Genomic DNA, 12,587 nt, shown 5'->3' with positions numbered 1-12,587 from the left:
GTTTACTGATGGAATAATTTGTTTGAAATAACTTTTGATTATACTTTGTGTGAGATTTGTGTTCTGTGCTGACATTGTCTACTCAAATGTCTACAAGCCTGATATTCTAACACCTCCGATGTACCTAGTGGATAGCAACCATTAACAGATGACTAATTTCTGTTTCATGCTATCAAATTTCAGATGTTTAGTTCAATGGTAAGGTTGACTATTCACTGCATTAAATAAAAAAATAATCTTTTCTAAAAATAATCAGTACTTTTTTTTTGGTCTCATATAAATAATATTTTACTTAAAGAAACCCAGGTTTGGTTTGGAAGAAAAAAGGCTTTCCCTGAAACCTCGCGTGCTGTATAAAACGCAGCACCTTGCAGGGGTGAGTATCCAGTGACACTCCTAGAGAAGTAAGAACTATCTTGAGGCATGAAAGTGATATTCAGGGGAAGCTTCATTGCTTTTACAAACTACTGCACTCACAGACTGAAAACAAGAGACTGAATAATAGAACTTTAACCAGTTCTTTCTCCTTCTCACGAAGGCAAGATTTTGCCTTTTGAAAGCTGCTTAACTTAATTTGTTTCTGAGAGGTTTGTAAACACATAAATATTTTAAGATATCTTAAGAGACTGGAAGTCACTCTAACACCTATTTGGACTGCTATATACAGTAGTCATATGAACTACGAAATATATTCCTCAATATCCTTTACTGAGTAAATTCACTGAAGGTCATTCATTATCCAAACTACTATTATTGCCACTAATTGTGGTAATTTATAAGAAATGCATATTTAAAACTATTTCCATTTATAAAAAGAACATGGTAGTTCTTGTTTATTTTGGTGCTGGTTCCACAGACTCAAATTGATAGGTGCTGTCTGGATTCCAAATTAATTTTGAATCATTCTATACACTAGGATAATCTGAATCGAAAGATTCTTTAAGTAACTTTGCTCTGTGATATATTTATTGAGTACCAACTATATGACTTGCCCTGTCATAGGCAATGGTCAAACCAATGATAGCATATTAAAATCAAATCTGGAGTTAAAGTATAGTAAGAGCAAATTTTAATTGATGTTTCTGAAAGTATCTTTTATAGAATTTTATTGTGTTATTTAGAAGTGAAGAAAAATTTAGTAGTAAGTTCTCTTATCCAGGGACCATATTCCCATTTTGATCTCAATATCCAAATGTCTCTAAATGCTGAAAGGAATCTACTTCTGTATTAACAGGTCTTATTCAAAGGCTTTAATTTCAGTTTATACACTAGTTAAATATACCTAAATGTTTATTTTTGAGTTTTGTAATCAGCATTAAAAACAAATCAAAATATAAAAGGCAGTTGCTGTTCCAGAAATGCAAGTAAAGAGAGCCACCATTATACTTCTTGCAAAAGCCTGTTTATTATTAAATTAATGCTTAAATTCTGGGGCTTTAAATGTCAAGCGTGAGTGTGTGTGTGTATTTGTGTACAGATGCCTATTCATTTGTTTGATTAGTGTGTCTAGAATCAGCCTTTTCTAATTGCTTGGTCAAGTATGAATTAAAACCACATAAAAAATAATGAAAAGAATACTTACAATAGTGTCATTCCTTTGGATTATAATTCTCCTTCCCAGGATGACTGGTGTAACTCACTGAAAGAAAAAAATATAAAACATCCTTTTTTTCTGGTGAAACTGTTACCTCTTTTGCCTCAGTTTCTACATTTGTACAGTGGCAGTCACATCATGACTTATTCCAGCTGAATCGCTGAGATTTAAGAAATACCAAGGAAAATTTCTCATCATGTAAGAATATTATGCAGATAAAAACCCTTAAATGTCCAAAATGGGTCATATGCTATAGAAACTAACAACACTGTGAAAGGTTTGCAGGAATTTAATGTTTCTATCTGTGCTTTTCCAAAGGGATCTGGGGTTAAGAACCAAAAACCAAAAAAGGTCAGGGGAGATGAATCAAATAATTCAAATTGGTTTCAAATGAGTTTCAGTTTATTGGGCTATTCCTTCGCATTCTGAACTGGTAACAACAAAAAAAGTGTTCTGTTGCATGCACAAGCAGTATTTTTGTAGACAGGTTTTTTTTTTTTTTAATGTATATGATGGTTTTGTCTCCAAACGTCACTGAAAAATTATATGACTCCATTTTAAAAAACGGTAACGAAATGGCACTGCTCTTCTGCTCTACTCAATTAATGGTGTTACTAGATTAAGCTGAAAGCTCTATTTGTATTAAGAAAAACAGAAATAGGTAAGTAGCTGTGCCAAAGTTTTTTTCAGTTTGTAGCAAAAATAAAATTGCAACGTAATTCTCCCCTGCTGTAGATTCTTCAATGGTCTTTCAAAAAGAGAAAAGGAATGACCAACCTGAGAGTCAATGAGCGAACCTACAAACCACCTCTCATTTTCTCGGGAATAAATAAATGCATCTGAGGAGACCTGGCTGAGTGAGGTTGTTACTGCTACTAGTGAGGCAAGATGGTAATATAAGCTTAGTTCCCCATTTTGGTCAAAGACAAGCTTCAAAATGACACGAGTCAACATGAGGCATTTTATTTTGCCAGAGTTCAAATGGTAAGTTAGGAAATGCTAACTGCATAGAGAAAGGTGCGCCCCTGGCCCCAACCACTTTTAATTGTCTCTTGATGACTGAAGACACATCTGAGACAACAGTCAAGAGTAATTACAAAGACAGCTGGACAACAGCAGAGAGGTGAGGGGGAAGGAGATGCCAAGATCTGTCCCAAGTTCAGAGATGTTCTTTTAATAAAGCTACTCAGAATACTGGAAACCTTAAAACTAAACTCTACATTATTTCCGCAAAACATTTTTCCTACAGTACTGATTATAACAATTACAAGTCAAAATCTGTGTATAACTTGTAATATTGAAACCATGGAAAACAATTTATTGATGTCAAGAACTAATAAACTCTGCAACCTTACACAATGGTATACCTACCCCTTCCCTTTGTCCTGGAACTCTTACAAAGTTCAGATTTCACTAACACAGAGACCTAGCAAACCGTAGGAAGGTCTCTGAAGCACATGGTAACCCACCCAGAAAAGTAAAATACTATGTACGTTTTTAGAAGTAGTTTTAAAACAGATCAATGTAGTATTCGGTCTTATTTGAAGTTGCTGAACATTACCTTTTAAATTTCCCTGTAGGATGAAAAAAAGCATTTTCAGATATAATAGATAAAAACTTTTGGGGGGATATCATGAAACATCCAGCATTTGATAATTTAACCAAGAATCAGGCATACTAACTCTTATAGGGTGGGTTACCAGGTACACACCATCCATTCTTCTGGCACTATGATGCTAATACAAAGAACACACATGTACTTGGATTTCTCAGTGACTGACAACAACACTGACAAGCAAGTGAGAAATCTACCCAAAAAGACACAGTGATGTGATACTCACCAGTGTACTGTAGTTATGATGTAGGTATCCAATGTATTTATATAAAACAATTGTTAAAATATTGTATTTTGAATTGTACTACTTAAAACAGTAACTTACAAGAAGCCATTTTCCTCACCTTCACAGAAGAGGTGCAAAATAATATGCTCTGGACAACAGTGGCAAGACACTTTCGCTCAGAATTCTCTCAGTAGACGACTGACTGCTTACATGTGAATTAATGCTGTAAATAGTAATATTTAGAAGGGAATTTTTTCCAGGTGTATTATAATAAAAGAAAACAATTCTCAATTTAATCACACAGTAGTGAACTTCCTTTAAAGGAATTTAAGATACAGCCTTTGATAAATGTAGTCATCATTTAATCTTACAGTTTCTCCCTGATTTGGGGTGTTGAATCTGGAAAAAAAAAAAAAAATCAGAACAAGTAATTCTTCAGGTTTCCTGAAAGCTTCTAAAATCAGAAAAGGCTAATAGTGAAGATATGGTATCATGACTCCACAAGGTGTCTACATGAAGTTTAAACTTTAGCAATTTAGGAATCCTACTAAACAGTAATGACCCCGCCCAATATGGTAGGGCACTGCTTTGAAGAGGCTTAAACAGAAGACAGAAGCAGCGTATCAGTAAAATAAGCCAGATTTACTTTCAAAGGAAGGGCATATAGTCCAAGAGTATTATTTGAGATCTGCATTAGATGATACTAGGCTTAATTACATCCTTACCTTGAAGAAAAATGGCATATTTTAAAAATGCACTTTATATTTTAAAAAGTCCAGTAGATGCCAGTTTAAATAAGACAACTTTAGAAAAATATCAAAACTGATTCTTATTTATATTAGGAGCATTACTTTAAAAAATAAATTGGCTACTGGTGTTATACACAAATATAAATCATGTTGCAGAGAAACTTGGAGAAGTGAAAAACAAATATTCAAAATTCTATCAGAAATACACCACTATTAGCAATGGATTTGCTTACAATCTTTTCCCCTCTGTAATTTTACTTAGATAAAATAATTTTTAATTACATTTAAATAGTTTCTATTTTTTAAAAAGGACTAAAATTAATCCAGGAAAAAGGAATTAAGGCAACAAGTTCAACCCCTTTTTATAAATGGCTTTCAACCTCTCTTTAAGTCTATTTCCTCCAATAACATGACTGAGTATGAACTTAAAAGTATTTTGAAAAAAAGAGTAAAAGAACTAAAATCATGGGAAAACAAGAAATGAGAAATCTAGATTTGCATCACTTTTAAGAAAGGACTGAATATCACTAGTCGAAATAGCCTATTTCTGATGATACCATTAAAACTGGTATTTTTATTCTTTATTTTGAGTGAATTTTAACTAAAAGAATCTTCCACCAAACACTTATCTTGACCCTTGGTTTACTGAACATTGTTCAAAATTTTCAAAGACAGTTTGTTCCTGAGATGAGGAGATCTGTCTGCCATTTTTCTGATTTTATACCTTCACTACCTCCTCAGTATATTAAACAGCATCTAGAAATCTTTACCCTCTTTAAACCACAATGATTCCGAACCATTTTCCCTCATCCCTTTGCCAAGTTTTCATCTTTACAATTCTGCTTTTAAGTTTTCATGGAAAGCTCTTTAAAATGCATATTTTAACACCACATATTACTTATTGCTCTATAATTTTGTCTCTGTTATAAAATAGAAACAATGCAAAGTAGAAAAAAATGCATCTTCAGGATGAAGTCAGATAACCAAGATATATATTCCTTAAAACCAAAACAAAAAGCTATTACAAATCAAACCATTCTGGTCATTAGAAAAATTTATCAGTGTCATGACATAAACCATGGCTGACCTAACCTTTAAGTTGAGAAGTACTGACAACAAACTAAATTCATTTTATCTGTCACCACTTTAAGATTAATGATTTTTTCAACATGACTATTTCATCTGAGGACAGAAGAATGGAAAATCATTGGAAATTTTAGTTCATCTCTTATTAAGATAAATGATAGTATAATAGGTGTAAATTCAAAGCTGGATTCCAGACTTTCAGTTCAGTGCAATTTACCTGCTGGAAGTGCTAAGCACATTTTTAAAAAATTCCACTCTTTGGTAGAAATAAATCATACATTCCAACATAGTCATTCTCTATTAATGTTTAACACCCATTATGCATTAATGTTCACTTGATCTAATTTAGATACTTTTGAAAGGAAGAGGATTAGATTTACCAAATCTGGGTTCAACTGTCTGAAAAGATTTGGGGACCACAGTAAAAAGACAAAAATTTGGAGAAAATGTTTCATCTTTAACTGGAGACAGCTCTTTATAGATGCTTGAATAAGGAACTTAATTTTTTTGGTCTACGTTAAGGGTAATTCTACATATTACAAATTAAATATATAAAAATAACATTATATACTTATCTTATTAGGAATATTATTTTTATATAACTAATCACTGGTTACACTTTGTTGATTTAATACTGTTGGATCTTAATTCAGCAAGTAGTTTAAAAACAGAATTCACTATATTTGTTCTAAAAAAGAAAAAAATATATATATATTCAACAGTACAAATACAATATTACAAAAAAAATCAATCACTTGTGTCTAGTGCTAAGGGTTATATTTCAAGATTACAAAAATATATAGTGTAAGTGTATTTGAACTATATGCCTACACCAAAAAACAAACAAAACCCAAACCATATGGTAATGAATTCAAATACATAAAATATTAGAAAATATTTTGTACATCAAATATAAATACAAAATGTAATTTTGATTAACACAAAAGTACTAATTAGCAAATTCCTCTGTGATAAAAAGTTAATCACTTGGATTTGTGATTGGAAAATGTCCTTTTAAAAATAATTTAATATAATGTTCCCCACCCCCAGCAATTCACGTAAATTCATGTGTCTAAGAAAGAAAGTTGCTTGGTACTTTCATAAACTGGGAAGCATGAGTTAAAGTATAACATTTTGGATGTTCTCAAAGATTAGCATTTACTTAAGAGAGAAAACTTTTTTGACTGTCTAACAATCAATAATGTTAAAACTATCTTGTTTGTTTCCTCTGAAAAGGTCTTCTTTTAGTGCGATTTGCAGTACTCTAAAAGATGTATGCTTAAAACCTAAAAAAACAATACCACAACCTTTTCTAATTAACTTATAGTCTAATAATCTCTGATTCTGTATCAGAGCAAATAACCACCAAAGTACATCATCCTACCATAATTCATCTTAACCTACAAGGTGAATTTTTTGATAACATAATTTGATTTATAAGAAATAGTTAACTATTCCATGTCTTCAGTTTTGACATCACCAGGCACAGCGTAATTCCAAAAATGCCATCACTGACCTAACTCAATCCACATTTGTTATAAAAACAATTATCATTCTGAATTTTGCAAGCTCCACGTCAGCAAGAGGTGCGACTGGTGTGGAAGCTACGTGATAAACGCCTGAGGGAAAGAGTGCCTCATGTCACTCAAAAATGACCCCTTTCTACTGATTAAGGGGCAACAGTGACAGGCTCTCATCAAGTTCATCACTTAACTGGAAAGGTGTGTAAATGCATATGGATTGCACATTCCATCAAAAATTTTCTCCTGTGAAGGTATTAATTTAACTTTCTATAACAGAATAAGCAAAAATGGCAAACATTTCCTAGTGTTTATATAAAGGATCCTAGCATTAATGCATTTATCTAGGAATGAGTACTGGGGTTCACTAAGATTGCAAAAGCACACACCACACTCTATTCACTCTAAAACTGCTAGTCACACTGATCAAATGATTAAACTATCAAACCCTTCACATTTAAAATGAAACGAGAACACCAATTATTACTGTAAATTTAAGAAACACCCAAACTGAAATTAATTTTCTTCAACAGCCTATACAGAAGACAATAAAACTAGACTTACCTTCCTAGAATGTAAGATTTTCCTCTTTTACTGTAGTCAGCCCCTGTCAAGCATACCACCTGGTACATAATAGGTGTTCAAGAAACGATGAATTCAAAACACTGATTAATTTAGCATTTAATTTATATGAGGACAAATGTTTTTCTGGTTATCTTGGACTTAATGAAATGACAAAAATTGTATATACTTGGACCACTTTATTATGTGTAGGGAAATTAAGAACTAGTAAGCTCGAAAACTTCATAGAGACCCTTCCTAAAAAGCTGCCAGGAAACATTCTAAAATCTTTTATATTCCAAATGTTTGTGGGGATTACGCATAGAGAAAGCTGAATCTTAACAGCTCAGAAATCTCCTTCCAAGCTTTATTTTCTATTGTAATAAGGGCTTTCATAGGCCTTTTTTTCTTTTTTCTTTTTTAAAAAAAAAACAACTCCATTGAACTATGATATGAAATCTGGCAGAGTACAATGATAAATAGCATTACTCAGCCTTCGCTTCTCTTCAGTGGCTGCAACTTTGAGATGCCTACAGCTAAAATGCCAGGGGTCAGAAAGTCTATGAATTTTATCTATTAAAATTTCCCCTTTCTCTACATCTAAAATAAATTTGAGGCAATTATTATGTTTTCTAAAATAAAACATAAGTAATATGGGAAATAAAGTTTCTTATTGCAGGTTTAAATTCATATATATTTATTGGTATTTTTAACTAGGCCACAAAGCAGTAATCTGTTTGCCAAGTTATACTTTTGAAGAAGTATAAACTGCAATGACACCTTCTTGAGGTAGAGACTTCAATGGCATTTGAGTGTTTAATATTTCATGTCAGCATGGCTTGTAGAAATTGGCAGACAGAACAGTTATGAATTATTAATACTAATTGCAACTAAATGAATATTTCTTGCGAACATTTAATTTAGAAAACTACTTTTTCTTAGCAGTTAATTATCTACTTTTTCTTAGCAGTTAATTATCTCATTAACTTAGAATTATTAGCAACTTAAGAAATTACTATCTAAATAATTCGTTATAACTAAAAAGAGGAGTTAAGAATGCAAAAGGAAGTAACATTTATTAAGTGCCATATAGGGTGAATGGCTAATAACTTAATTCTATCATGACCAAGATACCTGGTGTTATTTCCACTTGACAGGTAAGAAAACCAAAGCTAGAAAGAAACCTGCTTTGTAATTCAGTTAGTAAGAAATTACACAAGGATTTGAAACTATGTCTGTTTGATGTCAAAGTCTATGTTTTTATTAGTTTACCAAGCAAGTGTTATTCCACATGCCTTCACAAGTGACGTAAAGTGGCTACTCTTTGGAATAAAAATGTTCCTACACATCATCTGGGGAAGCACTTTACTCTCTATGAGCATTATAACGTTCCTTAGTCATGTTTTCTCTGATATTTTGGCAACTAACAATAAACATCAAAAGAGAGTTGTATGATGTCACATTTGAAGGCTAACTAGAAACAGCTAATACTTCTTACAGTATGTGTAAAAAATTACTGATTTAAAAATGTAGGAAAAAAACTTGACTTTTATTCAGAGCTGATAAAGTAATGTAGCAATTTTTAGTTTAGACTGTAAACCCAGTAATAAGACTCTCAGCATTTGTATCCTGCTAAAAGATCTATTTCCAAAATAAAACTAAAGTGTGCTTCTTTAGCAGATTAATTGCTGTGAGATCATCACTTAAGTTACATAAAATCGAAATGGAAGTTCTAATGTTTCTTTTCCAGCTGTATCACAATGTAACTTATTCCCACTAGTAAAGCAACTCCAGTTTCAAAAGTAATTATTATCCATATCCTTTCTTTTAGTTTTACTACAAATTACTATTAGGAAAAACTGCAAATTGAAATGTGTAAATACATACTGTACATTAAGATTTTAGATAATCTCAAATTCTTTACTTTGTTGCCATTTATAATCTTAATATTTAATAAAACATTATGAAGCAAAATGTTTTCACTTACAGAACAGTGGTTACATGGAGTAGAAATACACTTTCTATAGGAACTGCTAAAATAAAATAGATCAAGGGATCAAACTATTAGCACATTTACTAAATTTAAAAACCAAAAGAATATATTATTGTGAATTTTGAAATGTTTATTTTAGAAACACGTAAAACTGAGTATTTTATTCCAACAGCCTACAGAGAAGAAACAGGGAGCTACATGTTTATAGGTGCACATTTGCATGAATATTCTTGCCATGATGCTAAGACCCAGAACACCTAGAAGAGAGGACATTACATTTGATTTGAAAAAATATTTAAATTAAAAAATTTTACATGTACAATATAAATAAATAATACTTTTAGAACAAAAAATAATAAAGACTAATAAATGCAATGTGTATCAAACAAAACTATTTTTTACTTTTGAGTTAAGTCCTACACACTGGAAAAAGAAGCCTATACTATGCTTTGGATAAGTTCTTTAAGTGCTTTAAAGATTTAGCAAGGCTGCAAATTCTGTCAATAAATAAATGAAATTATTTATTGTTTATAAGCTATGAAGTCCATAATAAATGACAAAGCAAGCTGAGCAGGTTTAGAAAGCTGACCCATATTTTCTGTTATCATCATGAAAACTCAGTGACCGACCGACACATCATTTCCAATGTCACCAATAAGGCCTCAGTGTGTACTCCAGGACACGCTTTTAAATTCTCAGGGAGTTCCTTAAGAATATTTGGGAGTTTCTGCAATGTCTTTATATTTCTAGCATAAAGATCCAATAACCAGTCAGTACGAGCACTAGTGGTTTCCTTATAATTCTGACAAACTATAAGCAGGTCATTTAGATGAGTTAATCCTCTGAAAGCTAAGAAGAGCTCTGAAGACAAACCAAAAACTGAACAAAAATTTAGCAACATCCTACTAAGTAAAAATGAGCCAAATTCAAGTTGCTGGTGGTAAAAATGTTTCTCTGCTTGTGCATGAAAGTTCTCCACTGTATCTTCTATTTTTGTGATAGCAAATAGTTCTTCCTTGACTTGAGATGATACCACATAATCCAAGGGCAATTCCCCCTTAGAGTTCCTCTGCTGCAGAAGCACTGGGCCTGTGAGAAAGAACATGCAAAACGTTAAGAGTTAAACATTCTTATTTTGGCAGTGTAACAGCCATTTTCTCTCTCCTTTTTTCCCCAAAGCATCCAGGGCTCACTTTACAGTCATATTTTGTAGTAATTCATATTGACATAATTAACTGGTTCTATATACTAACTAATAAAGGTGCATTAGAAAAAAATAATCTAGTCAATTGCCTAATCAGGTTTGCCTAAAAGCACATGCCTTAGTTCAATAAATAACATATATGGTTATAAATTAAAAAAAAAAAACTTTGATAAAACTTTATAAGTTGCCATCTTCAAATAAGAATAGCAGTGTTCCTGGAGAAAATTTAAAAAAAATACATTTATCTTAAATTCTGTATAAGAGCCTTAAAGGTATTTCATAATATCACCAAGCGGAAAAAGTACTGACCCCTTCCATTGCTAATAGGCAATGGTAGCAGTGCAGACTGCAAAACTTTGCCCAGACACAGAACACGTTTTTCATTATCCTTGCTTATGTTCAATTTTTAATATGGGTAACTGGTTCACAAAAAGTAAATATTAACTGCTCTGGGAAAAACTCAGATTTCATCCATCTATGCTAGCTACACCCATCTAACCATCTACTAAGAAAGTTTTGAATATACAGTTTATCCCCTGGGTAGTTAAGGATGATATGAGAGGGGCAAAATAACAATGACTCAGTATTTGGTCACACAGCAAAGTACAGGAGTACTTCGCACCTCTGCCAGTCAAGTCCTATAATTATTTATGTACTTTGCCATAAAAATGTTACAAGGGATATAAAAGTTTGAGTACTAGCAGACATAATCAGAAGATTCTACCATACAACACAGATCTTATTGTCAGAGATTACAGATCATAGCTGCTAAAACTCTTAATGATGAATCTGATGAGACACATGTAGTGGCCTAGATATAAAATGTAATTAATGTAAAAGATCAACCAGTAATGACATACGATTAATGTATAATTTACGGAAAACATTCTAAATCAAAATTAGATCTGTTTTCATTATGTTGATATTTCAAAAAAAATGTTTCAAGTTATTCCTGTTTAAAAGAGAAAATACAACAAAATTATGAACACAAGATACCAAAAGTAAACAAAGGTTTTAGAAACATAATTTAAATTATTGCTCTCAATACTGAGCGACTCACAATGAAGAGATAATATAGTTTCTACAATGATGGTGTCAAACCATTTGACAGGTCCAAACTCAGATTATACCTAAGGCAAAGAGAAATCTGTATGATTGCTGAAGGACCTTGATAAATGCAAATACAAGTAGATTTCCTCTCTTGGGACAAAGAACTCATCAATTTACTATTCTTCACCAGAGGTCCTAAAACAATTCACATTGGTTAGTATAATGCCTTCTTCTTCTGAAAAGTTGGACTTAATACCTTAATACAATAATGGCTTTTACATCACTTAGACCAATTGAAGCAAAGCCAAATATTGGCTTGGAATGTCACATACATAGTTAAGTAGAAAACTAAAACACTTAGGAGATATAACAGTATGGTTTTGTAAACATATAATACTAAAAAAAGTATAAAAACTGAAAAATACATCGATTATGAAATGGTATAAGTAAAACAGACACACTAAGGCCTTTAGGGGGCAGGAGAAGACTATAAATAACCAAACATGTTAAACTACCATGATATAGAGCCTTCCTCAGATAGATGACAGATAGATATAGATATATAGTAAAGAGATAGCTAAGGAAAATATGCTGTTTATTTTCATGCAGAATCAAATAGCTTTAATGACTGGATAAATAGTACAACAGTATTTTTAGTACAAATAAAAGTAATAGGAAATTTATACAAATCTTTGTGTATTATAAGCTAGTCATCACTTTGTTTTTCCTTTTAAAACGCAAATTAGTTTTGAACACTTTGATATAAAATTTATATTATTCAGTTCAGATATAAGAAGAATATCACTGAGTTAGGGGGTGGAAAAAAGGGTTCTGAAAGCAGAGATCAGGTAAGAAATCAGCAGAAAAAGCAGTAGATGAATATTAAGCTCAAGTTACTTCCATCACATACCCTCTACACAACAGTTATTATCATTTGGAAGTCCTCCTACTTAACTTATTGACTACAAAATGTGAATGAAGAAAAGATA

The 12,587-nt window shown here is 31.9% G+C and overlaps 1 protein-coding gene across 3 annotated transcripts in view; it reads right to left on the bottom strand.

The window, feature by feature from the left end:
• Nucleotides 1-9,427: 9,427 nt before the first annotated feature.
• Nucleotides 9,428-12,587, bottom strand: part of SLF1 (SMC5-SMC6 complex localization factor 1) — a 66,167-nt gene continuing 63,007 nt past the window's right edge. For all 3 annotated transcript variants that reach the window (XM_079917129.1, XM_079917131.1, XM_079917130.1), the window contains exon 21: nucleotides 9,428-10,433. In XM_079917129.1, the coding sequence (XP_079773255.1) occupies nucleotides 9,952-10,433 (482 nt within the window). In that variant the 3' untranslated portion in view covers nucleotides 9,428-9,951. The remainder of the gene's footprint in view (nucleotides 10,434-12,587) is intronic.

Source organism: Stenella coeruleoalba, assembly GCF_951394435.1.
Source record: "Stenella coeruleoalba genome assembly, chromosome: 3".
Taxonomy (NCBI): domain Eukaryota; kingdom Metazoa; phylum Chordata; class Mammalia; order Artiodactyla; family Delphinidae; genus Stenella; species Stenella coeruleoalba.
The sequence above is the reverse complement of the archived record's forward strand: the minus strand, read 5'-3'. Positions and strand labels throughout refer to the sequence as shown.